At 39.3% G+C, this 27,898-nt stretch overlaps 1 protein-coding gene across 5 annotated transcripts in view; it reads left to right on the top strand.

Annotated features, from left to right (window-relative positions):
* The window catches only part of TRIO (trio Rho guanine nucleotide exchange factor), a 255,684-nt gene that overhangs the window by 179,387 nt on the left and 48,399 nt on the right, over nucleotides 1-27,898 (top strand). For all 5 annotated transcript variants that reach the window (XR_008731238.1, XM_055704044.1, XM_055704043.1 and 2 more), the window contains exon 34: nucleotides 6,417-6,660. Coding sequence is in view for 4 of the 5 variants with exons in the window: in XM_055704044.1 (XP_055560019.1) it covers nucleotides 6,417-6,660 (244 nt within the window). In the remaining variant the exon portion in view is untranslated. The remainder of the gene's footprint in view (nucleotides 1-6,416; nucleotides 6,661-27,898) is intronic.

The raw sequence follows: 27,898 nt of genomic DNA, 5'->3' as shown, positions 1-27,898 counted from the left end.
AACTGTATGAACTTGTTAGACTCTTCCTTGACAAGAACAAACTGAAAAATGGAAGACTCCCTGGAACTTACTTGTGCTATATATTGTATATCCAAGGAAGGAATTTACTGTTTGTGCATTTCTTAGAAGTGTGTGAATTGGCAGAGTAACTTTGTTTAATGTTTCTATTATATATTTTTGTTTGTTAAATACGTTAGGAAGAGAAAAAAATTAATCTGTTTAAAAATACAAAATAAAAATTATTAAGGAACATTAACAGGCAGAAGGCTGGTGAAATCTGTAGGATGTCAACACTTGCTGAATCTGAAGTAATCTCTCACTTTGTATGTTAAAAATTCATTAGCTGTAGTCCTTTCAGGGTCTAAAATTGACTGTGTTTTCTCAACCTAGAAGCTTGAAGTATGTATGAATGTCTTACAGAGCTGGAGTAAACGGTTTTATGGATTTTAGGTGCTCTTGGTGTGGTTATCCAGGTGGAGCAGTGGAACTCCTCGGTTGAATTTGAAGCATGTTCCAAACTGAGCCAGGATTCCAAACTGAGAAGCATTAAAATATAAAGTAATTTAAAATAGTACTATTCAAGTGCTAAAAATGTGTAGCACTGTATCATATTGCTGATGAACATTTTTCTGTTCACAGTTATCCACTATTGTGATTAAGAAAAGACAACCAATAACAAACGTCATACTGATTGACAGCCAAGTAAAACCATTCTTATTTTCTCTAGTTATATGTTCAGACAGTTGATTCCTTTAAAATACAATTTTTTGTTAGAAGTGCTAAGCTGTTCTGTTATACAGGGAGAATATAAATAATTAAACCTTTACTCAAAACTCAATGCTTTTTCTCACTTCCTCAGAGATACACTTTGAAAGAGCTAAAAATCCTTAGCCTTGGTAGTAAGTGGTTGCGTATTGTCCAGATGAGCTTTCTTTCCTTGCATCCTGGTTTGTGGCATGTGGAAATGCATTAACAACAGAGAATAATTTCATGATTAGCTTTTTTCCTCTCCACCCTGGATTTTTGAGCTAGAACTGTAACTTCAGATTGTTGGCTCCACTGTTGCATGTTGCTTTTCAGTAGTGACTGGGATGATGCAATAGACCGTATGTTTATAATGCTGACATCCTTCCCAACTTCATATCATCTGAAAACTGTGTTTGAAGGCAGAGTTGGAAATCAAAATTGTCTTGGCAAATGGGAGAAATTGATTGGCAAAATACCATGCAATGTAATTGGAACACATTTGAGCTAATGTGAATAGGTGGAAGTAGTTAACTACTAATGAGAACAGTGAGTGTGTTGAACAGTTTTTGAGAAAATGGTCTAGAAGCTATAGGCTTACAAGATGTTCATGGTTTTAACAGTGTGATGTAGTCATTGTTGGGAAGGGGGAAGCAGTCCTACATTGGCTTTTAGAAATAGGATGGTGAGCTGCAGGACACGAAGTCCTCATTCTTTACTCAGCACTTGTAAGGCCTCTGTTAGGTACGCATCCAATTTTGAGTACAGAATTTTAGAAAATTAGTGGTCGGTTGGAAGAGTCCCAGGGGAAAGATGAAAAAAAAAAAAAAAGAAAAAAAGACTGATTAGGCATCTGTCAAACATAACCTACGAGGCAAGCTAAAGAGTTGGGACTAATAAGCCTAAAGAAAAAAGGCAGGAGGAAGAACTTCAGGTCTTCAACTGTGTAAAAAGCTACTACACAGAGTTACAGAACAGTATTTTACCTGTATTTTCAGTGGATGAGATGAGATCAAAGGACACATTTTTCATAAAAGTTTGCAATAATATTTTTTATGAGTATGAAAATGTGTGAAGCCCTAGAGCAGAGTAATTGTGCAGGCTGGCAATCTCCATAACTGGAGATCCTTGAGAAAGGTTTGGATAAATGTTAGTCATGATTCACACAGATGTAGTTGATCATGCTCTAGAGGAAGAGAAAGAAGTGGACTAGGTAACTTAGATCCCTTTCCAGCCTGTTTTTAATAGCATGCATGGGGTGTATCTTCATATTGCAAGACATGCTAAATGCATCCATAGCAGTGACCCATCCTGAAGTACTGGAAGGTAGAATGGAGTGCAGAGTGAAATACAGAATTTTTTGAGAGGAAGATTTCTTCTGCTCCATCAAAGCAACTCGGTTTTTGAATGAGTGCTCTTGTTGTACCCTTCTCAGTAAATACTTTGGCCTTCACCTTTAGCGCTATTCCTTTTTTTCACCTTCTGTAGCTGTGTAGCCAGCATTTTAGGTGGCTAATGAATAAAAGAGATGACACTTGGCCCATTCATTCCACCTTTCACAGTTCCTAGCCTCAGAGCTTGATCTGATTTTATCATCTTTTGAACTTGATCCAATGCACAGGAAATGAAATGGGGAGGCTAAGGAAACAATGTAGGTCTGATAGGTCTTTTCATGCTTGTATTAAGTAGAAACGTGAAATAATCCAAACCACTGTTTTGGTAGCTGAGATGAGAGGCTTTTAGAAGAAGAGCTGTCATAGGGGTGTTACCCTAAATAGTAGGAATCACGCTAGCTGCTGTGGGTGGTCAGTGGAGCAATATTTTATTTTTAAGAAATTGTCTTTTGTGCCCAGCTGGTAACACTTTGTACTGCTGTCTATGTGAAGTTGTATTTCGTTCTCATGCTGCTTTAAGTTTGTGTGTAGTACTTCGGAAAACAGCGAAAGGACTGAAGCATCAGGAGACGACCAAGTAATTGGTTCTGCCAGCTGAGACTGCAGAAGAGAAAAGGATCCCGTCAGTAGAAAAAATGCTAGTAAAAAACCCAGACATGGCTCCAGAGTATACACCTCTTTTCAGAGTCAAAAACCAAGTCTGGGCAGCTACCTGGCCAAAGCAAAATACTCTGTATTTGAGACAGAACTTCTGTGTGTGTCTCATTTCTTTTCTCCCACTGTGCACTTGTTTCCATTTTAAAAGGGGATTAAAGATTTTCCATGCTTGTAATAATTGAGAAATCTTATTAGCTACTGTCCTTCCTTTCCCTTCTCCTTAATGTCAAATTACCATGGGACAGTAAATACAATTTGCAGTCCTGAGAGGATGTTATATGGCCTGATGTCAACGCTGTTGTACATGGCAAAACTGCCAGTGATGATGCTCCTAGGTACTGGTGGCAGATGAACTGTTGGTGTGGTGTCTCTGACTTCAGCAAACCTACACTAAGAATGCGTTGAGCCAGTGAATGTTTGTTACGGTTTTATTTTTTTTCGCTCTACAAGCATCAGCGATTAAAAGGCCCCAGAGAGATGATCATAGATGGTTAACATTAATTTCAGCAACACCAAGACACTGTGTCTATGATAAGCTGTTTAATTAAACCTTGTGCCTTTTTTAATCTGCAGTTCCATTTCTGTCTGGCTTTTCCTTCTCATCTCATCTCTGTCTCTCCAGTTTCCATGTTTCAGACATAGCCTCATTTATTTTTATCATGCATGATTAATTCAGTTTACATAAAGGGTTTCTTGAGAAGGGTAAAGTATATAAAGTAATTGTTCAGCCTAAATTTGGATTTAGATGGTTTGCAACTCTCTTCAGTGCAAGTCAGTTTCCTGGTTCTGCTGTGCCTCTTTCTCTTCCCTCCAGCTAGCCTAGAGAGCCTTGCCAAAGCTGTCTAACAACAGCTGTTAAGCAGTGTGCTTAATCACAAACACTCCTTGCTGTCCAACTGCATTTAATCAGTGCAAAAGACAAAACTGCTTTCAGAAAGTGTGTTACGGAGAGAAAATGAGCAATAAAATAAAGAGGAAAGCAGTGTTTCCTAACCATTACAGTTGTGGGGAGAAGGAAGGGTTGTTATCCCAAAGGAGGGGAAAATCGGTAAATGCTTTTTTTGGTCAGTTCTCCGTAATGACGCAGATGCATTGGGTAGAGAACATCATTGATTTTGGCATCTTAGGCAGGAGTGAAGTCCTGCACTAAGTTGCATCTAACAGCATTAGTGCATGTTGGAGGATGGTGTGGCACTAGCAATTGCACACAGGAAGTCCCGTACACGCTGTACTGAGGTGTGATAGAATATTGCATTCAGTGGAATACTGACCAGCTAGGATATCTGATTCCCCCACAGTCTTAAAGACAAGGATTTTTTTGTACTTTAATAGTTTTTGACATAGCCACTGACAGCTTTTGTTTGGTTTTGTCTTTAGCTTAATACTATATAAAATACTTAGTGAACATAAAATCTGAGATCTTACAACTTTTTTAAGGGAAGCAGGAGAAGGAACATCTATATTAAAGCCAAAAACATGGCCATTGCACTGGTAAACAAAATATATTTTAATCACTATTTTTAGGAAGTGACGGGTCAGGAAAGCAAGCAGAGCACCAAAGCCGTGCTTCTGTACGTGTTTAAGAGAAAATACAATGACTAGATGCAGTTTCTGGAAGGTGTCAGCTTGTTACTGTCTTGGTGCTTGCACCGATTGAGATATGGACTCTCCAGAGAAAAATTTGGTCTGCATTGGAGACCTTATGAAGTCATACTTCATCAGCTTTTTTGTTAGTCCCCATCAGGCATACAGATGGTTTCAATTGTTTGTCTGAAGAAGGCTGCAACGTAAATCAATACCAGAAAACAAGGGAAAGCTCTTTACTTTTTCCCCCTTTGGCATAGTTTTGCATGGACTAAAAACTAATAAAATATGGAGAAAGAGTGTAAGGAAACAGGAAACTTTTTTATGAGGGAGGAGGTAGCATGTTCTGAAGATGTACCCACCCACCCCCCACCCCCTTTAATTTGGGTGTTGGGGCTGTCTGGAGAGATGTAGTAGAAGCAATGTGATTAATTTTTAGCCTGGAACTAAATGGGTACAACCTGATTTATCTTTCTTAAACTTTAGATGTATGAGGGTTTTCTGCCCTTCTTGGCCCCTGCATTCCCCCAAGAAAACTTTTTCTTCTTTGTATGCATGCACAAGCAAGGGTAGCTGGTGAGATTAGCAAGCAGATAGCATGGGAAAACTCTGGAGTTACTGCAGACCATCTGCTAGGAGTTACGTCCTGTTGTTTGTTGCAGACTTGAATTAAAGAGAAGAATTAAGAGAAGGCTGGAATTAGCCTTTGAGTCTTACTGGAGTTTTGCTGGTTTTGTCATTTGCTCTAAAATTCTTGCTTGATAACAAATAGTGTTATCCTTCAAAGGTTTCTATCTGGTGCTTGCTTCAGTTCCTAGCTTGTAAGAAAACTAATAAATGAGTAACAATGCAGTCTCTTATCTCCTTTTCCTAAAGCTCATAGGATGTAGCTGACAGCCGTGTACATTATTATTAGGCTGGCAGCCTAAACATAATAGTCAAAAATAATGTGGCAGGAACCGTGCGCTATGTTGGTGTAGCACATGCAACTATATTTGCTGCAGTTGGAACTCCCACAGGGTATTTGTCCTCCTTTGTCAGCACAGAGCATTGCAGGATTATCTCACTGAGTTGAAGGAGGTTACTGGCTTGGTCCGAAGTTAGTGAATTGACAGAAGTTGCTCAGATCTGATAGGCATGTTGCACTGAAGCAGCCTGAGCTGTAGAAATATTCCCACAGAAAAAAGCTGAAATAACCTGGAATGCCATTGCTGTATGGAAGGAGAAGGAATTCCTGGGTTGTTTGCTTAAGTTGGATGGCTGCTCTGGCGCTGAGCAATCTTGGGAACTTTGCAAAGTTCTGATAATTTTCATTTCACATCAAAGCACATGAAACAATCAAAGAGAGGAAACTTAGGCTTAGGCAAAGTGATTCTAATGAAGTGTTTCAAAGAGGGGGAGGAAAACCCTAAGCTTGCGTGCCTTTAGTTCATGTTTGTGTGATTTTGTTTGGGGAATCAGCAAAAAGGTGAAAGCTGTATTTCTACTAAATAGTTCAGTATTTGTGAATCTTACGTGAAGAAATGTATCCTGGTTTTTATAATTATGTATGGTGTGTCCTGGATTGTTTTGTGACCTGCATATATGTAAACTGAGTTGGGTGGGAATAAGGCAGTAAGCTCATTCTAAAAAGGTTCCTCTTTCTGCCTTGAATTTGCAAGGTAACAAAGCTTATGAGTGACTGTATTTAGTAGTATCTGGCTTTTTGTTGCCAATTATTACCCATAAAATATATTCTGAAGTGACTGCTACTTCAGCTTTTGGGGTAAGGAGCAGTCTAGCAAGAAAAACTGCTTAAATCCTCCGCCCAGCACTGTCACAACTGGTGTGCTTTGAACGTAGACGGAGGCAAGCAGAGTTAGAAATCTGTTCTGAACTGCCTGATTTTGAAATGAGCTGCTCTTGATGTGGAAAGTCCCAGAAGCTTGCCATCTCATCCAAAATACGAATCCTGCCAGGAATCCTAAATAGGTAACGGTGCGTGACGGACGGTTTGATAATGAGCATTCATCTGGCTTCTTGTTTTTCCCTTCACAGTTGTCTGGTGGGTGCGAGCTGACGGTGGTAATCCATGACTTCACTGCCTGCAACAGTAATGAGCTGACAATCCGCCGTGGGCAGACAGTGGAGGTCCTGGAGAGGCCCCATGACAAGCCCGACTGGTGTCTGGTTCGAACCACGGATCGGTCCCCAGCTGCAGAAGGCCTGGTCCCCTGCGGGTCCCTCTGCATTGCTCACTCTCGCAGCAGTATGGAGATGGAGGGGATTTTTAACCACAAAGGTAAGACATGATGGAAACCAAGTCTGTTGATCAGCAGCATGAGTTTTTGGGTAATGGGGAGTACTGTGCAAATGGGAATTCCGGTGTTCTTGCACTGTTTTGGTTTCTAGGTTTTATTATAGATAAAACAATGCTTTCAGCAACCTGCAGCCACGCTGTCTATTCCAAGACAAGCAGTCAGCAGTTCTCAGTGTTAAGTGAAAATGTGGCTGAAGACAGGGAAGAGATTTAAGCAAATTATATTTTGGTGAACTGAGTTTATAAATCATGTTAGATCAAGCTCCATGACAGGAGAATCTATACCTGTCGTGTGCTGAAAGGGGAGAGGGAAGAAAATCACCAGCATGCATTATCAGTGGTTCCTGAGAAACACTGCAGTAAGAAGTCATGACAGCATCGGGCTCAGCGATGGAAAAGGTAATACATGCACCTATATGCCCTGGCACACGAATTGGCTATTTAGACTTACATAGTTTACTGAACTGAGTGTTGCAGAGTAGCAGTGGCACAGTCATCCCTTTTTCCCAGAGCAGCTCTGAAATCTTACTTTGTTTTTCCAGATGCATGAAAGAGTGTGCCCCTGAAGGGTGTAAGAAAAATCTGACAATTTTTTGAAAGTTTCTAAGGTGTGCTGTAGTCCTTTGACTCCATAAACTCCCTAGACTTGCAGAGTTTGTTAATAGAGAAAATGCTTGCTTGCTTCATTTGAAACTTACTTGAGTTTGCAGCCTGTGAACAGCAAGAAATGTGAATTAAAAAAAAAACCACCAGAAAAACAGTCCATTAGAAGGTGTTTTATCACATGCTGGGGAAAAGATTCATTTCCAAAATTGTTATTGCAAGTAACAAGATTAGCAGGAAAAGTGATGTTGGGGGAAACTTGTTATCCAAAACACAAAATTCTTGTTTTGGACAGTTTTTCATAAATATAACCACAAATTTTTCAATTATTCAGTCCATCCCCAATAGCACGTTACAATTTTTCCCAGGTTTTTCAGACATTGTATACATATGCTTGGCTAAAAGAAGGGAGTTTGTGTTTCTTACATTAGGAGCATGCACAGCAGGAACTTCCTGAATGCAGACTGATTAGGGGCGGGGGGGGTGGTGGTGGTGGGGTGAAGCCTGAAAGAGTCTGAGCTGTATAGCTGGCATACTTTTTTGTCCTCTTGTGTCCTATAACAATTTGGATAGAGAAAGTTGAAAGTTTGCAGTTGTGCGGATGATAACATTGAAAAAAATCGTTAGGTATCACCAAAACATTTCTTCCTTTGACTAGGAAGTGAAATCATGGAATGTTACCACTGTTTTATTTGTTTGTTTTTAACACCATGCACAGAATTGATAAATCCAATTTGCTTTGGAGCTAGGGGAATTCATTTGAATTGCAATTTGAATGCAGAGAGTATTATGAAGAGAGGCAGATTGTACTGGACAAGATACGTTATATGAGGAACATTGACCCTGTCAGACTTCTGAGGGAGAGGCAGTTTATATTGAGCTGGTTTCGCCTTTGCAGGTTACTTTTATTAATCAAACCAGTGGACATAACCTGTATTATGTTTTTTCTTCAGTGTTTGTTTGGGGAAGGTGGGGCAGAGCCTTGTAAAGTTACTTTAGTTTCTGCTTGACGTGTTGCTTTGAAATACAGAGCATTAATTAATTATGTTAATCATGGAGACTGAAGAAGAAAAGGCCATTGCTAGAACAAGCATGATTTGCAGGGCTGAATGCAGCCTGAGAAGTGACTTCTGTCCCTGCCTCTGCCACAGGCTGCCTGTGGGATGTTATGGCATGCCATCTAAACCCTAGCTGATAAGAAGCAGCTGCTAATTGTTTATTCCCACATTACTGGGTGTCAGGCTGTAGGAGCTGAATGTTTGATTTGTGAAGTTTCCCCGTGCATGTGACTGTGACCAAAGTCAGTGTGAGCAGTCTTGACCACGCATACTATTATATAATGTTAAGTAATCTGGGGAGGGAAAAACAGCAAAAAAAACAACTTCAGACTGGATACTTGAGACCACTGGATACATTTGACTTCAGTCTCTACCTCAACTTTATACTGCTTGAGTAGAATTGAAGTAGTTGATAATGTTCATTTCACAGAGGGACTACAAAAATTAAGCAAAATTAGTGGAGTGCTTTGATTTTATCGCCCCCCCACCCCCCAGGGAAAAGTACCTCAGACAGTCCCACAAAGCAATTACGCATTCTCAAGTGCTGCATTTGATTAAAGATCTTTAAATAAAGCATTAGAGAATATGCTAATCGGAAGAATGGAAAAACAATTAGATGATCTTCTCAGAATTGTGAGCATTGATTGAGGTATGAATTCCTAACAAACAAAACAAAACCCACAACCCCCATAAACAAAGAACAAGTGAATGGCTGACATAATTTAAGGCAGTCTATGTACTTGAGTGGATAACTTTTAACTGTTGTATTTTCTAGATTGCTAGTGCTTGATTCTGCAACTTTAGTCTTCTTATTAATACAGATTTTTTTTTTTCCTTTTTTTGACCATAATTCAGTAAACATCTGTTTTTGAATGATTCAACAAACTAGGATATTGCCCTCTGGAGTTCTTAGGTCTGAAAAGACATGTCATATGTTAGGCTCGCAGTGTGAGCATCAGGTTTGAGTAATTCTGTACAGTTTATGGGCTAAGCCACGTGCAGTAGACACGAGTCTGGAATTTGTGCATGTCTGGCATCGCAAGCTGTTGCGAGAGGCTTGGGGAGAGAGGTTTTATGTAATTCCAAAGGAAAAAGGGAGGTGATCAATGTCAGAAGTGGTGGTGGTGACTGCTTGGATGTTGAGTGCTTAACTAACACAAATGACTTGTTGAAGCAAGGAGTTCTGTGCTCTTTCCAGTATCTGTGGACCCTACAGTTTTCATCTTTTCAACAGTATTTGTCAATACTGTTCGCCAGCTAAACAAGTCAAAAAGCCACAGCATATCAGAGCTGAAGTGAGCTTCAAAGTTTTGAAATGGCAAACCTTTTCTAATTTACAGCTCATTCTTAAGTTTTGTAAAACCACATTTTATCAGAGTACAGAAATGTTGGGTGATACTTAATGCCTTAAAAAAATCTGAAATTATTATCCAAAGTAGGGTAACATGGAAGATTATTAAAGCAGAAAGTATGTTTAGCCTAGTTCTGACAGCTGATCATGGCTATTTCTTGTGTGTCCACATATTATCTGTCAAGCATGAAAGGTAATGTTTTATTTTCTTGTAAGAAGACAGCCCCAAAAATGACCTTCCTTACTTGCCTACAAGTGTAGGTCTTACTTGTCCTCTCAGAACGTGTATTACTTTAAGTATCTAATCAGTATCAATGGGTTTAAAAAAAAAAGGCATTTACAGTATCTTCAGTCTCTAAAATTTTATAGTAGTTAACAAACGTTTTGTTAAGAGTATAGGGAAAGTATTACACAGAAAACAGACATTCACTAGGTGGATAGTCATTTAGGGGGAGGGTTGATTGCAGGTTACAGACCTCTTGCTTGCTCTGCTGGATATCAAATCTATTTTTGTAAATTATTTGGGTCATTTAATCAAATTGATGTACAGTTTACAGATGAGTACATTTTTATAAAGTCTAAATCCCTTCTGTAATGGGGGGGAAGAGACAAACAAGTGGGTAGTGAAGAGGTTGAATAACAGTTGGTACACTCTACAAAAAATAAATTACTAGCTTTGGAAGAACATGTTTTTCACAAGTAATACATAAGGCTTTGCTTTTTTTTTTTTTTTTTTGGGCAATGATTTCTCACATGTTATTGGGTGTGGGGGAGAAAGAATATTCCTGTTTTATTTGGTGCTTCTCTCTCTTTTAACAAGGGTTTCTTTTCATTCTGTGGTACATCCTTTTTATATGTGCAGTTCTTTCCTTTGTTTGCAGGGCATTTACACAGCCACAGAGCTCTGGGTAAAGGGCAGGGGACGGGATTCAGTATAATCAGTATAATGAAAGTGAACTTGTAAGCTCAGAAAAAGTGGCAGGTGTTTAAAATGGTTTGTGAACACCTCTTGCCTGCCTAGGTCACAAGTTCACTGTCTTTTCCAACTTTGAGTACTTCTGAAGTCTGAAGAATTTGTGATAGTCCATCATATCCTTTCTGTTGGTGCTACTGCTCAGCAAGCTACAAAGGCTGCAACAGGCCTTTGCTCATGAGGCTTACATTTACATGTATTTAAGATACAGGGTTTCTTGTGACCACATCTATCTGCCGATTCATGCTACTATCTGTTTAGTTCAAAACTTGCCCACAGATCTTTTATTTAGCTGGAGGTACAACATCTGCCTGTTTTATACGTTCTTATATTGCAGGTATCCATACAGGTTTGTTCAGATCTGAAAGGTAGATTATACCTTAGTAATGTGGTGACGTGCCATGCACCACTACAATACTGAATACCAGCTTTTGATTTTACTCTCAGGATACTGTCCTGACTGGTGCCGTAAACAGAAAAATGTTATTTGAGCAGGTTTGTTTTTTTCCCCAACTGTAGTATCTCTCAAACAATCTACCATAATAAAGAGTATCAAATGGCTGATGCTTTCCAAGACGGTTTAAAGAACTGTGTCGTAAGCCCTTTTCTACACCTGCAAGATGGGAAGGAGTGGTGTAAGGCAGGAATTGCAGGTGTCGGAGCTCTTCTTGAATTGGTATGGGGGCCTCCCATTCAGGAATTAAGAAAAAGAAAAATTGCACGGGTGATCTAGAAACATTTCCCCAGAAAAGACAGGTATTTTATAGTTGAGGCCACAGAATGGGATAAAACAAAGTCTTGAATTTGTTACATTAAGTAAGCTTGCTCTCGCACAGTGGGAGACCTTTTATTCAGAATATTAATTTTAGATGAACGGGGAGGTGGGGAGAGTAAAGGTAAAACATCTTGCATATGTTTGAGAGCTTTGAAAACTGTGGTTGAGAAATGGAGCTTTTCCATGCTGAGTCCAAATACTGTTGTGTAGGAAGAGGAAGCTCTGGATGGCAGCAGAATTTGATCAAGTAAAATGGGAATCCAGTCTGAATAATTGAAGGAGGACTCCCTGTTTGTAGTGGAAGAAAAGAAGGATGACCTGGGCAGCGATTCTTTGCTTACAAGCAGGGGGAGGCTGTAGAAGGGGAAGATTTGCTGTTTTGAGTCTGCAGGCGAGCAAAGCGTGGGCCATGTGTTAGGGAAAAGGATCCCCACCCGTGGCTTCGAGCCAGAGCGCTGCCTGTGAGATTGTCTGACCGCATTTGCAGCTGCAGGAAATGAGTTCCAGCCCAGGCCAGCAGGGAAAGTAACTCCTGACAGCGGGTAGGTAGGGTGCTGCTGGCCTGGCCTTGGGGCCACCTGGCAAAAGGTGGGGACTGTCGTTTCCAGGGCACCGTACAAAAAGGGATCCGCTTCTGCTACACAGCGGGATGTGATCACGTGCAGAAAGTGATACTGAGGAATGTGTTGTACTTGTGTAGGACACTAGATGTTAATCTAAAAGTTCTGGGGTTTGATGAATCAATTCCCGCATAAAATTTGCAAATAACAGGCTGCCCATCCAGATATCCGGGTGGTAGAAAGCCTTATGAGGAGCTCGCAGGAGGCAAAGCGGAGCGGTCAGTTGGATTTCATGCTCTGCTCATCTAAATTAGCAAAAAAATTGTAAAAGCCATGCTGCAGTGGCAGTTCAACTTGTTTATCGGGCAGACGAGCTTGAACAGAGGTGCAGGTATTTTAATAACTAAAGTTCATCTTCACAATTATCAGTTGTTTTGAAAGCCTAATAAATCATAAATAATTTGCCAAAAAGCATTACTAGTCTAATAGCAGCAAAGATAGTTCGAATTTAGGGTTTGTGTGTGTATGTGTGGTTTTTCAGACACGTTCTCATGCTTTAGTCCAGGTAAATAAAATAGCTGCAGTATGAAGTTAAACAAGAATTCTCTATCCTGACTTGCCCACCTTGTGGTTTTGGTTGAGTTTGCAGTTAAAAACATGGTTTGAGCATAAGTAAACTTAAATAAAATGTCAGCAATTGACTGTGGTCCATTAGATCATAATCTTTGCATTGAGCTTTATAACCAAACTATCAAATGGTCAGAATTAATAGCCAGATTATAATTCAGCCTTGAATAAACAGTGAAGTCTATATGAATTGCTTCCTTGGCATTGTGCAATCCTAAACTAGATAAGGAGAGTCAATGAATCTCACAGGTTTAATTTCTGGAGGAGTTCTCTCTAAATCAAGTTTATATGTGCTCGGAAACATCATAGGATTGATTTCTGCATAAACCTGCCTTTTAACTCCTGCGCTATTCTTCCTGGGCTGGGTTACGATAAAAGATCTGTCGGATATATCTGTATTTCCCATGCTGACTCTATTTGTGGGCATAAATATGTGGTTAATTTGTCTCCGGAATTTTTGTACATAGGTAATGAAAGCTTTCTGCCCTGCTTGGGAGCTCAGTATTACAGCTGAGAGAAAAGAAGAAACTTTATAATACTGGCTTGAATATACTTTTGGTCCCAGACAGCTGCCAAATACATTTCTCTCATATCGTAGTTGGAAAGGAAGTAAGTGTGTAAAAACTATCTGCTTCAGAACAGATGTATTTGCACAGCTGATCTTTGGGAGGTAGAGGGTGGATATAAACCAGCAATTCTGATGGCTTTAGATTTCCCAAGAGCGCTGTTATTTTGCTTGCAATTAGGGTTTCTCTGACAGCAGTTTCTTTTTCTAACCAAGTTATTGAGGCAGAACAGAGTACAAACTAAAATCATATCCTGCAATAACTGACCCTCTTCAGGTGCAACAAACAATTGAAAAAGTTGCTTCAGTGTTAAGAATTACTTCTTGAGGGTGTCTTTGTTACCCATCTGGAGATCACATGAGAACAACCCAAAGAATTTTTCTTCCATTTCAATGAGTAAATAGTTTGGCAGAGTGGTGGGGGACAGGGAGAGCGGAGCTAGGGACACCTATTTGGACAGCAGAGTTCTAGAGACACAGAGTTGTCGTGTGGTAGCTGCCTTGTTCATGATGGGTGACAAGGAGCTATTGGTGTATTTTTTTTCCTGTAGCTGGAGTGGCTGTTCACGTCCAAGGACCACCTGGGTAATTTTACCTGATGCGTTTTCCTTCTGTCACAGAACTGTGTAATACTGACAGTGTTCATAAAGTCTTCTGTTCTTCTGACTCTCTAGTTTTTTGGCACTTACGCTGCTGTGGCTCAGATTCTTAAACTTGGTGTTGGGAGGAGCGTTTATGTGTGTTGTGTTTAGTGGGAAGGAGAAAATTGTTGAGGACCAGGCTAGAGCCAATGTTCTTGTGTGCCTTTCAGGGCTCGTCACATCACATCCGCTGTCATTGCGGCCTGCAGATGGAAGTAGCAGGATTTAGCATTCCACTGACTTCCTCCAATTCTGTTTTTGTAAGGAAGCTGCTGAAAGTCCATGTCCCGTTGACTTCATTTCACTTTTCCCGCAAATAGTAAAATACTAGTCTCTGTTATGCATGCTAAATGAGAAATGTTGCGCCACTTCTAATGCAGCTCTTATGCAGAGGCTTTTTAGATGCCCTTGATGTCTCTTAATTTGTTGACATTGGTTGTAAATCCCTGCTTCATTATGCAATGTTTTGCTACTATTCTGAGTGGATGTTCACTGATACAGGTATAGTTCCAGTTTGGGACATGCTTGTGCTTTCTCCTAGCTTTGAGTTGAGTACAATTAGCAAGACATTTTTCTGTCGTGGACATCTATTGAACTTAAATTCATCATTCTCTAACCTGGAAGTTACACAAGTAAGTGATGGAATTTGTTGAGCATACTATGAAAAAGAGGCTGTAGCACTATAAAAACAGTTCATGATTGCAGGAAAAGTACTCGTAATGCTTCTCAGAAATTTGCAGTATGCATTTCCTAGGCTGGATGTATAATGGTTAACCCCTATAGCAATATAAGACATTTACATAACTGACATGCAGGCGTAATAGTAAAGGCTATCTTAGGTAAGCTTCTTATCAAGTTGTCCTTGATGACCAGAATCCTGTAGCCATTCTCCCTGTGGTCAGAAACGAGCTGTGTCCAAACCTACTGTACTTTAAGCATTTACAGTGTGGCAGAAATAGTCCCTGTGACAAAACATGGTTAAAAGTATGTCAGGTTTTCAAGAGCAGGCTGGACAAAGCTCCAGAGAACCTGGTCTCATCTCATAACTGACCCATCCTTTTGAGCAAAAGGTTGGACTATATCAGTTTTTGAGGCCCCTTTCAGCTGAGTTATCCTGCAGTCCTACACTAAAAGTTAGAATTGGCAGCACGGACTTGATACAATCCAAGTGTTTCCTGGAGTCTTGCCCTCCTCTTAGTGTCTGTGGGGATGTCAGAAATGCTTAAGATTTTGCCTCAAAGTATATTAATTCCATGTAAGAAATGGAAAGGAACCGTAACAAGTATTTCTGCTCATGAAAAGTGCTAGTTATTCTTGTTGCGCCATGCTGGGTGTGATTTTAGCCTCACTATGCTTATGATCATTTGTTAACATAAGCTTTGAAGTAAGAGTGATACGGAGAGTCCCTAAACACAGAGTCTAGGGAAATCTAGTTGCATGTAAGAACCTGCAGATATGCTGAAGGAAGGAAAGCTGCTAGGGAAGCCACCTGGAAAGAGGGACTTGTAAAGCGGAATGGTCATTGGTTGCTTTCTGTAGAAGAGCTTAAGGGACATGGAAGTAAGTGGGGTTGTCAAGGTCTAAGTTCAAGCTGTTGCTCTTCCCCTTATGAATAGTAGCAGAGGAGTCTTAGAAATGTTAAATGTAGGGAATTTGTAGTGATGAAAAAGATCCTGGAAGAGAATGAGAAAGAAAGCAGGATTCACTGGCAAAAATGTATATTAAGTGAAAATTTAAAAAAAAAAAGAAAAGACTGGTTGAGTGGATTGACGTGTGTTTTAGGCAATATTCAACAGAAAAGCTTAGCTGGTGAAAACCACCAAATTGCTAACAACATATCTTAACCTTTTTATGTCAGTAGCTAATCGCTTTTAAAGAGTTTATTTATTATGGACTGACTTGGTTGTTGGTCCGTCCTAGTGTGTTCTGTGTGTGTTTCTCATTGTCTCAGGGGTAGCGAAACACATGCAATCAAAATGCTGGTTGATTTTGGAAATGGAACAGGCTTAGGTGTGTTTGTCCTTTCACATCCTGAAGATGTGGCAGGACTAAATGCAGTCGTACTAGAATCAGTTTGGAAACCACTGACCCGTGACTCTGGGCCTGTAACCAGAGCTGTATCTGAAGAAAAGGTGCTTATAGCAGATCATACCCTGGAGGTACGTGCTGTGTTCTCTTTGTGTCCTGGTTGCTTGCTTAAGTGAAAAGCCAGGCTATGGGATCCAGCGCTCACTTGTGTCATCTTCACAAAACTGTGCTGAGATTACAGTCCTCAGAACTGGAGTAAATTAATGGCGGTAGTATTTACTGTCTTCTTTTGCTGTTTGTGGAATCACAAAGCCTTACTCTTGTTATTGAAATTGTTGGGGTGGTAACAAGCATTTAGATTTCTGTAATGATTTTTATTTGAAAAGAAGTGTTTTATCTATTTTGACAGTCTAATCTTTCTTAGCAGTATTTTATTAATTTTATAAAGCAAAACGCCATTATAAATTGCAGAAGGAGATAGCACTGTTCAGTCAGGTTGAGCTTTTGAAAGACAGTATTAGCTTTTGGAAAAGTTTAAGTTCTTCAGAATACTAACCTCATATTTTTCTCAGCAAGTTGCATATGTATTAGGATATAGAGTCTGTTTAGATCTTTTTGTGTGTTTCAGGAAGTTAACATTAACCAATCTGAAACTTCTGCCATGACAGCATGCTTTGTTCAGGAGGAACTAACTGGGAAAACAGAATGTGCAAAAAATTTGTGGCAATTAATATTTTTTTCCTGCACCTAGATTTTAATTGCTGTCCCAAAGGACCATCATTGTCTTAACTGAGTGTAGTTGCCTTCTGAAATATCTGAAGCATAGAATTACAGTGGTGGGTATTTTGTAACTGCATTTTCACAATTCTAGTAAGGGGTGATGATGTAATTTCTGGAAAGTGTACCCTTTTCAATTTTGTGAACTGTGTGACACTGTTCTTTTTTTGGTTCAGAGCTAATATTATTTTAAATGGATGTAAAATGCATACTGTGTAACCCAAACAGAAATGTCTTCTCTTTTTCAGTCCTGAAATATTCTACATCTAAAATTCAGAGTAGATATAAAAAATGTTAATTACCATGCAGAAACAGTCACATTTGCGGAATTGTTTGGCAGTACAAATTTTCTATTGTTTATATGTTTTAACATCTGATAAGCAATGTAGACTAATAAAACCCTGTCCTGTGGATTTTTTGCTCCCTTCTTTCTCTTTTCCTAGGCAAAGCTAGCTTCCAAGTATACTTAAATCTGTGTAGTAACAAATCTGTTTTCATAATTTACGAAAATGCAGCATGTGAAATCCAGGCTGAGACAGAAAGCACCCATTTCTGATTTTGTTCTCCTGCGAGATGTAGTGCAGAGGAATGGCAGAGGTTGCTTCATTTTGCTAAAGTAGCTTTTAATATAATGAAGGAAGCTGTGAATGTGTGCAAGTTTTTTGGGTTTTTTTTGTGTTGAATGCTAATATTTGAAACCCAGACAGATGCTCTCAGTGCCCATGTGCCTTTCCTGCTTCCAGAAGCAGCAGGGTGTTGAGTCATGACTGGGCTCCATCTGGCATATGTAGCAGCGCTGTGCAACTTAACGTGGTGTATTACATGGACGTGACTTCTGTAGACAGTACTGAGCAAAGACCAAAGGAGAAGAGGTCTTGATGTAACCCCTTGTAACTCCAAAATGCATTTGCACAATTTGAACTTAGCAGAAGGGAAATAAGAAGTGTTTTGGTCAGTGATACCAGCTAGCAGGTAGCCCACGCAGCTTGCGGAAGCAGTTCCTCCAGATGCATATGTATGGAACGAAAGCATCGGTATTTCATACAGGGAATGTGTGTCCAATTTTAAAAGCATTTCTTTTATTTGTAATGACCTAGTTTGGTTCCTAGAATTTTCCTTTTAAGTGACATAAAAGAAAGTAATTTTAAGTCAAGAACATAATTCAGTATTCTGAACACTTCTGATGAATATATTCTTACCCTTTCCTTTTGTCTTTGACTGCATGCATTTCTAGTTAAGACAATTATCTATGAGAGATATGTTAAAAAGAATCCCAACTCCTGTATGTGCAGTTACAACTTGTTTGGAAAATTAAACCTTGTTTTAACCAGGTATTTTTTCACACCAGCAGGCTGATTCCTTTTTATTTTGGAGTGGGAAGGGAAGAGAAAGTGTGTTTTAAATACAGTTGAGGAGACTACATCAGAAAATTCAAATTAAAACAAGAAAGGATGATTAAGGGTAACTTGGATAATGAAATTAGTGATAAAAAATGAGTGTTTCTTCAATATATCTCATTAGGACAGCACGTATTTCTTGCTTGGAACACTTTTTGTGTTTCCTCCAATGTAGAGATGAGGCAGGGCATATTTCTTCTCCCCTCCCACCCCTCGCTAAGTAGTGAATGTATGTGGAACAACATTCCTTACACTTATCCAAAAGATTTTGTTTGAATTATCTGAAGCTGGTTTGTTGTGGTTTTGCTGACAGTGGCTGGGATCCTTCAAGCTGATTTGGCATGCTGCAGTGGTGACTCTGTCTGAGGAGTCAGAATTTTCCCAAAGCCTTTCCAGATAAACAGAAGACCGGGGACACTGAACATCTCATCCCTTCTTTGAAAGGCCTCTTCATTCTTGGGAGTGGTATACAGGCTCCAGTTCCTTGGCTACAGAACAAAATTAAAACCTCAAGAAAATAATAGCCAAATTATTAATTCTGGGATTAGGATGTCACGTGCTTTTTTATATTCTTTCGTACTGTAGGCATGAGCAACAGCTAGGGCATGTTCTGCAAAGCTGGAGACAGGAAGGACTTGTTTAGATCCTGGCCTCAGTGACTGGATAGTTGGATAAATGGTTTGTTTCCCAGTATTTTTAATTAAAGCCTGAGTACTTAAGTCTTGATATCAGTTGCTCTAGACAAATGTTTTATCCAAGATGTAGAAGGGAAGGTTATTAATCACCCAGCTGAAAACAGCTCTTTACACTCAATCAGAAAATACTTTTCCCAGGTTTGCTAGCTAATTAGATAGCTCTTTTCTAATTTCTAGATATTTTCTTAGAGGTGGTTGTCGGTTGGGTTTTTTGGTTTGTTTGGTGGTTGTTGGGGTTTTTTTTGTTGATTTGGTTTTTGTTGTTTTGGGGTTTTTTTGGTTGAAACACCCACATTTTGAAAGGAGTTCTTGGAAATCTCAACTTAAGGATGTTCGCACGATTCATTGCAAAATACAGTTTCTGACTGATTCAATTTAAAGTGTCTCTGGCAGCTGGCAGCACTGGTAGTAAAGAACAGGAAACAACGCACTGAATGTAAGTCCAAAGAGCCACTGTTGTAATGATTCCGCTCCTTGCAGACTGGCAGTGTTATCTGTGAGACTGAGGAGCTGTAAGGCTATTTTTTGGGAACAGGATGATCTTTGTGTATGGAGCTGAAGAAACCAGATCCTACTGGTGCAGCTGTGCTCCAAGCAGTTAAACTGTAGATACATTGTACGCTGAAGAAAAAGCAAAGCTAGGCTCCTTTCAGAATTTTCATCCTAGTGTGGGAGCTCACCTTTGAAGAATCAACCTCAGGTTTATTTATTGATGCATTTTTGCTGTTCTACAATTTCTTGATTGTGCTAGAGTATTTGAGTGTGATGCAGAGCATCTAACTTGCCAAAGATAGCATTTCTGTGCAAAGTCTGCCTGATTTATTTGTTGTTTGGTGGGTTTTTTTTAAGGGGAAATGGATATTGTAAATAAAATTCCTATTGGTTTGTGCAATGTTAATTTAGTTCAAGAATTTTAAGTTATGAATTTGTGTCTAACTTGGGCTCCTAGGGCTGGGTGGTGTTTGGTCCAGCATGGTTTTGGAGAAGTCTGAATCTTTTCTCTCCCACATTCAGAAACATGACTTAAAATTGTAAGAACTGTGCACTCCTCGATGAAAGCATTTGTCTCATAGATTGATTAAAAAATGGTTTTAGGTGCTGGTGCTGGCAGAACTGAATAAAGAATTCACTCTTCTATTAATTTCAACTATCCTGTATACACTTCTCAACTCTTAAGATAAACAAGAATTTTTAAAATAACTTCATAATACTGATTTAAGAATATATGCATTGCTGAATTGCTTTTGTAAATGCAATGTCTGGAATAAAAGGGGGAAGATTCCAGAGAAGAATACAGATTTAGTTTTGCTTGAGAACAACATTAAATTTTGAAGCTGGGTTTTTTAATGGTATAATCTTTGAAACTTTTTTCTTTTTTACACAAAACTTAGATATTAATGAAAAAAGGTTGACTCTTTAGCTTCTTTGTCAGGCTCTGGGACAATTCAAAATAGGTGTTTAAAAATGAAACTTCTGCATTTTTTTTCTTGTTCTGCTTGTTTTCCATAAGATGGTATAAAATGAAATGGGTCTTAAAAAGATTAGGTTGGGATGCTGTTTATCTTGCTTTATTATAAATTAAGGGTTTTTTTTCCCAATACCATGCAAATCTTTTGGAGTATGAGAAATGCAGTCAGTTTAGTTGTCCTCTTCAGTGAAAGAAGGGATGAATGTTTCCATTCTTACATGCAAGACTAGTAATAGTACCCTCAGGTGAGGTAGCACTTGCATGGGGAGGTTAATACGGTGGCAAATGATGGTTGTGGATGCTGCAGTTAGGAACTGGTACCTGTGAGAAGCTGAAGCTCTAGCAAGCTAATTTCTTGACTCTCAGTGTCAGAGACTGATGAGCTTGTTACTTCTGTGCTGGAGTGAGCTGGCAAAATGTTAGTGCTTTCAAATGGTTTGGGCGGTCTGATATTGTCCATCAACGAGCCCCAAGATTAATTGCAGAAAGTTGATCCCATTCCTTTACTGTCATAATAGATACGGGCGTGTGATGTTTTATTTATGTATATCATACAAAGTATGTGCTTGAGATCACACAGTGCTACTCTAGCGGATATTTTTTAAATTACTCACTGGGAAGTAGTCTTTCTTACAAAATGCTATCTTAAAAGTGAGAGAGCCTGGAATTTTAAAATCTTCATGAAATAGTCATTGACAAAATTTTCACCTGGACACTTATTTTGTGACAGGTTTAAATATTTGAGAAGTGTCTTAAATTGCTAGGGGTATGAAGGGCCTTTCATCAGTACTTTGCTTTCAGAAATTAAGCTGATAACTGTCTACTTTTATAAAGGAAATTACATAAAATATATGGTCAAGAAAACTCATTTCTGCTTTACACTGGTAAGGTAAAAAAAAGAAAGGTAATTTTTACTTTAAAAAACCACTGTTTTAAGTGCTGCCAGATAGCATGGGTCAGTATCTGAGCTTTTTTCTTTGCTAATTTGATCGAGTTTATTTCATTGGGTTGAGGTCTATGAATATTTAAGCGGTGAGTGAAGCAGGGGGCAGCTCAGTGCTGCTGTGCACCATGCCATGCAACCCAGCGTCTTCTGTGCTGAGCTTGTGCTCTGTGCCCAGGCGCGGTTTTGCCTATTTTCCACGTTAGACATATTCTCACCTTCAGAATGGAGATTGACTGGTTCATTGTTACTGAGGATGAGTTCCTACAACAAATGGCTGCTAGGAGGAGCCACAGGAAGAACTGTCTGGCAGGAGCTAATGCAGGGTAAGGCTCTGGAATACAGAAAACCTGATGGAGCTAAATGACAAAGAGACCGTTGTGGCAGAGCCTGAATTAAACTGTAGAAAGGCATTAATTGGCTACTTGTTTGGGCTTAAAATTACATATATTTATATATCAGGTCACTGACTCAGATAGAAATGGAGAATTGTGATACGTCTTATATAAGATGACAGTGGTACTAAATAATGGCCCCTGCTTGTTAAATTAAGAAATGTTTTTGTGATGTAGAAATCATCTCCCTTTTGCTTATGCTTCAGCACAAGGGTCTGAGCTTTCTGTCTTGGACCGTAAGAAAGTTGTAGTTATTGTTTCAGTATATGCACCAAGATGTTTTTCAAATTCTTACCTGATACCCACAGTGACTGCAGCACATTCCTGTGGAGTCTGCTGTCTCCACGCCGGTGTTGCTGTGCAGCAATTGCTTTTTAAAACAAATGAGTATACGTCGAAGGCAACTGCATATTTGTGATCCTTTCTTTTTAATCATGTAACCTGTGAAACACACTTTATGTAGTGGTTCGTGTGGCTATTCTCAGTCCCCCACCACCTTGATCTACTTGTCAGAGTTGTCTTCTCAGAGTAGAAAGGGCCAAAGCATAAGCTAAAAATAATGGTGTTTGATTTAAGTACAAACAGAAGAACTTTTTGCAATAGCAAGCTGCAAACGATGTAGTTCCCAAAGCATTTTAAATATATTCCTGCATATATTATTGGTGTTACAAGGTCAGTCTACATGCAGTTAAAAAGCAAAAGCAAACCAAACAAAAAATAGGTTTGTGTGTATTTTACTGTGTTTTAGTCAGATGATGTCTTACATATGGAAATCACTATTTCAAAGCTATATTGATAACTTTGCTATTTTTTTCTAAATGTTAGTTAAAGATGTGAGAGTTTAACTACAGTAAGAATGGCTGGATATTTTTTAGCATCTTCAACATGCGTGGGAACTGTTGGGAAGTAGAGGAAAAGGATTGTTTAATTTATTTTTTTTTCTTGCTCAACTAGAAACTAGAATCATTTTCAGATGTTCTACAATTTCATGAAGAATAAACTAGCCTTAGTGGAAGTCTCACCGTAGGTGGCAAACTATAAAGATCACTTATCCTGAAGAAAGGGGTGGTTTTTTTCTTCTACTGCCCACCCCCACCCCTTAGGAATTCAGTGTCATTTGAAAGTTGTCTTGGGTCAGAAGAAAAACCTTCAGGAATCAGAATTAATGGTTTCAGTGCAGGAGGCTATGAAGGGAAAACTGACTCAGAATTTAGGGTGGCTTTCCTTAGAAACATGAAGAAAGCAAAACTTTTGCCTCAGCTGGAAGGGGAGCACAGCTCTTTAATAGCGCGAACAGGGTAATGTGTGTGTACCCGACTTGTGTTAAGTGCTAATGATAAGCCTTCCTTGACTCTGGAAACCCTGTATGCTATCAGTTCCACATAAAATTCATATTTATCCTTGTGTTACATGCATTTGTTTGTGCTGTTATCATTGGCAGTCCCCTCACTGCTTTATTTTCTTCTTTCTCACTATATACGATTGTGTATTTTACAGTACTGTTTGTTCAATCTTGTTTTAGGGCTCTTTTTTCATGACAATATGATGAAAGCATTTCATTTCTGTTTTTACAGAAATTCAATCCTTGCTTTGGCTTCATAGCTGTTTATCTAGTGAATGTAGCTTTTTGTATGTTCTTTAAAATAAGATGATGATGTGTTCGGGGGAAGAAACCAAACATCTTTTCTAGGTTTCTAAAGTTTTTAGCTTTTTAGCTAAAAAAAAGTGTTTAGTTTTTTAACTAAACACTTAAATGAATATTTATGGACAAATGGTTGTGTGGCATGCTAGATGAAGAATGTACAGATAAAAAATAAAATACACATAGTTTCAATTTACCGCACAGGAAGACAGCTTGATGAACTAGAAATTTATCTTGCAGAATATAAGCTTAAAGTGATCTGAAACGCAATTTAAACCAGGACAAGGTCTTAAATGAATTTATCAAAAGGTGTGAGTTTTCTAGTGTTTGGATTTTTTTAATTACTTTTCATAAGCAAGGCTCAAGAGCAGGTGAAGGTAAGGGCAGAATCTGTCATTTGGTGCAGATTTTGTCAGTGAAAATGGAAGTTCTAGGGCAAGTGCTGGGTGGTTTAGCTGACCAGAAAATGTCCCTCTTTTTTGTATTTATGGCTTTAGCTAAAGCATTAAAAACTAACTATGCACTGTAAAATAAAAACAGGTGTTAAAGGTTGGTGGTGTCACTGTAAAGCTTTGTGGAGGTACTAGACTGCATCTTCTCCGAAGGCTGAGAGGAAAAATAGCTGGTTTGCTGTATTTTGTTAAGATCTTCTTGAGCCTCAATTAGGGTAGTTACGGTAGAGTGTAATCTGCTGCATCTGGCTATTCCCACATGTGAATTTAAAGACTGGAACTGTGCTCAGTGAGTCAGAGGAGAGCATCCCTAGAAGAGAGGAGCTGCTCTAACGGGAGGGCAGGGGGCTAAACCAGACTGAGAAGATAACAGCAACTTCCTCAATCTGATGGCATTGCTTGTAATGTTACCTCAGTGAACATCTACTGGAGAAGCTGTCACATCCCTGGGGTGTGGGCAAGTAGATCATTTGTAAGCTGTGGGTATCGGAACAGCTGACTCCTCACCATGCCAAACAGGATTAAACAGATTGACACTCTGGAATCGCTTCGCTCAGTAAATCCTACCTGCTGCGGCAACGGGCAGCCGAGTGGCTGCAAATACTGGATTCTGGATTTAGGTACAAATACATGCAACAGAGAGATAATGGGCTGGGGAAAGAGGCTGGGTTGGTTGGTCGGGGGATGTTTTCAGATCATCGTTTAGTAGGATGCTTTCTTTTCTCCTTCTCTCTCTGCTCTGCTCTCTCCTCCCTCTGACCCCAGTCAAAAAATGCAGAGTATGACAGAAAGGACCTGTATGGGAAAGGGAGCAGTTACGGAATGAATCTACTCTGTAAACTACTAGGGTGCTGTACAGTAAGCTCTTTCAGAAAAAGCATTTAAAATGCATGTGCTACTTTATTATTATTTCTTTTTAGTTGAACTGTGGAAATGAGAAATGGTAACTCTTGCTCTGTGAAATGTTATTAAAGGTAGTAATTTGTTTTAAGAGCTTAGCAGAAATTTTCTTGGAATGTTGCTGCTAAACAAAAAAATCATAGCTTGTTTAATACCTATCACTTCTGTTAAATTATTGTTGAGAAGTAATGTTTTACGGAATAGGGCTTGAAAAGAATGGGTGGTTGGGAAATAACTTGGTCTGTATGAAATTCACTTAGAAACATCATTCTGAAATATAATATGGAGGAAAGCCGTGCTATTTCAGTCTCGACTGGAGTAGCACAGAGGTCAGGGTAGGGATGTTCACATTAAACTCTGTTGTTGTTGAGTCTTCTCCCCTTCCTCCTCTGCAGTTTTAACAGGAAGCAATACTTGTGCTTGGCATTTGGACTGTTGCTGCAGAACAGGTTTGATTCTCATACATAGTGGTCTGAAATATCTGCAGTACAGAACAGTGCTAACCTTCCGTGTCTGGAGCTGATGCAGCTGTCAGGATGCTTCCTTTTCAGGATGCAAGTTTTTTGTAGCTAGGTTCAGGTCTTACATAACCTGTTGCTGTATGCATATACCTAAAATCAGCAGCAAAGAGGCAAGTTATAATCTGTTTTATTTTATAGTATCTAAAGTGCTGTTACAGATCGACTGAGAGGAGAGGGAGTATGGTAGAAGGGTTGCCGACATGAAATCAAGGATGCAATGGAAAGTAATCTTATAGGGAGCATCTGAAGGTAGGGTCACATGTCAGTGTGGAAGAAACTCTCAGTAGTTCCTCAAAAGATAATGGGGTACCAGCCAGAGGGTGTTAATGTTAGCAGGCTATCATCTCTGAGCCTAGCAGCTGTGTTCTCGGAAAGCTGCTCTGCAGCCCCCACTGCTGCACAATCACTTCCTAAAACAACAATTATTCCAGTTTTTAGAAGTAAACAAGTACTGAGTATCTTGGAGGGAGGTGGGGGTGAAAGCTGTCAATTAGAAATGATAATTGATAGGCAGAATGTTTTGCAGCAAAACATTTTACAGCAGGTGCTCGCCCAGAGCTGTGACTACCTAGTCAGCTGCAGGTCTGTTCATGGCACGGCAAGAGTCTTTATCCCTTTCTGTTGCTTGGCATTCTCCTGTCTTCACTGGAGCTCATTTGCTTCATTTTTGAACTCTTGTTGCTGCTGTGGTTAGTCAGGCTCAGATCTATCTGTTTTTTACGTCCAAAGAATTTTTAGCAAACATGTTTCATGAAGTGCTGGGTGTAGTCAATCCCGATCAGCAAGATGCTTTCCATTATTACCATAAATTAAGATCATAGACATGTATGAAGTCTTGTTTGGCAAGCATACATGGTTTCACAAACATTCTTCATTGTTCTCTTTCTGTGTCTTAAAAACAGATGTCCGTGTGTATAGACCATGTTGTAAGGAGGCTCAATAGCCTTTCATAATAGATAATAGGGGAACAAAGCTTACTTGCATGCCCCAGTATAACTGTAGCTATGCCATCTCTTGAACTGGAAAGAGTAAAAATTGTGTCTCTAGTATTTCTGGCCACTGCAAACTTAAAACTGGCAATTTGAGATTTAGGCCGAACGTTCAGAACGTACTCTAGTGCGTGATTTTATTCAAGAAGACTTTAACCAAGGCTTTGACTTTGCTTAAAGAATTCTTTAGGGAATTAAAAAGTTTGGTTTATTCTTCACTAAAATATTAAAGAGTACCTGTGCAATTAATAATTATGTACTGCTGTTCAATTAAATGATCTGAGCTTTTTCCCCACTTATTCATGAAATTAAAGGGAAAAAAAAAGTATTCAGATCTAGAGAGAAAGAAAATAGGAGAATTGGCAAGAAACTACTGAAATTAATAAGTAAGTATTGTATTTTTGCCTTTATCTGACAGCAGTTGGAAAAAGCAGCAGTGATGGTAGGAAAGCAATTCTCATGGTAAATCCACCCATTCCTGTAACTTAAAAATGCTCTGCATTTGAGACAAGTGTGGATGAATAGCAAAGTTGTTTATGGTTATCTGGCTGGAGAGAGTGTTGAGTAGTTTCAGTCTGGAACTGAATACTGGAAATAATAACATCTTTTTTCAGTTACCTTATGAGCTAGAAGAAACAATAGGATGTGTTTCAGTCCGTAAGTGTATCATGTTGAGTCTGTATTTCACTTGGGAAATTTGAGAGGCAAATCTCATGGATAAAATCCAGGGAATAAATCTACAAACCCAAAATTTATCCTGAAGTTATTAACCATCTGGGGGCTGGGTTTTGGAGGAGGAAGGGTGTTTGTAGGAGTAGACGGAGTTCTCATTTGGCTTTGAAGAAATGCATTTATTATATGTGCAGTAGATTGCTTAAAAGAATGATATGAATCAAAGTAGCATTCTTTTTCCTCTTTCATAACATTTTATGGTATATCAAGCCTCAGAAATAATTCATCCATAAAACAGGATGCTTTTACTATAGAGTAATTGTTAGCAAATGGTGTCCAAGAGAGGATAAGAGGTCTCTGAGGACTGGACTCAGAGGATGCAGTGGGGAGAGTCCAGTATTACTAATGGATTGGTGTAATTCTTGGCATAAATCCACCTCTGGGCTTTGAAAGTCTATTCTTTTAGAATACAGATGGAAGCTGTTAAGTATGTGCTGTGTGTGCTTTTCCATCTCCACAAAGAGCGTGCAACAAAAATCCTCCTGAAACTGAGCTCATGTATCAGCTATATAGTTACATATGCAAAGGTACTATTTTCCGGACCTCTATGGCCTTCCTCGCTGCTCTTACAACATGTCTTTTTTGAATTGTTAGGCTGCAGGACTTGCAAGAGAGTTAGCTGAAGGTGTTTTCTCATAAGTTAGTAAAAACTTAACTATGTGCCAGGTACTGCCAGCTTATTTACCCTGTTCTTGCACATGTGATCCAGCTGCTTCTCTTGCATCAACACTAGCAATCACGCAGGCAGCCAGACCAAGGAGTTGATCCGGCAGAAAATGCTATACCCCTGCCTTCCATCCCCAAAAAAATAAGCCTTCAGGACCTTACGCAAGAGAGAGACTAGTATCCTTTCATAACTGCCGTTCCTACCCGTAAACCTGAAGATTTGAGGCTCAGGGTTTTTTGCTCTGAGTGAGCTGATAAGATCCAGAGTTATCCATATTTTCATCTAACTACTCCTAATTTTTGTCCCTTATAATTCAGATCTATCTTTTCAGTGACTGGAAAGTGCCATGTAGCTCTCAGGCAGGTTACCTGCATTGTGAAATAAGCCAGGACTGAGCAGCAATGTAGATCAGATGTGCATATGCGGTTAGCCCCAGGCAGCCTTCTGCCTCTGATCCTTGG

Source organism: Falco cherrug, chromosome 3 (genome assembly GCF_023634085.1).
Source record: "Falco cherrug isolate bFalChe1 chromosome 3, bFalChe1.pri, whole genome shotgun sequence".
Classification (NCBI taxonomy): Eukaryota; Metazoa; Chordata; class Aves; order Falconiformes; family Falconidae; genus Falco; species Falco cherrug.
This window is presented reverse-complemented; position numbering and strand designations above follow the sequence as displayed.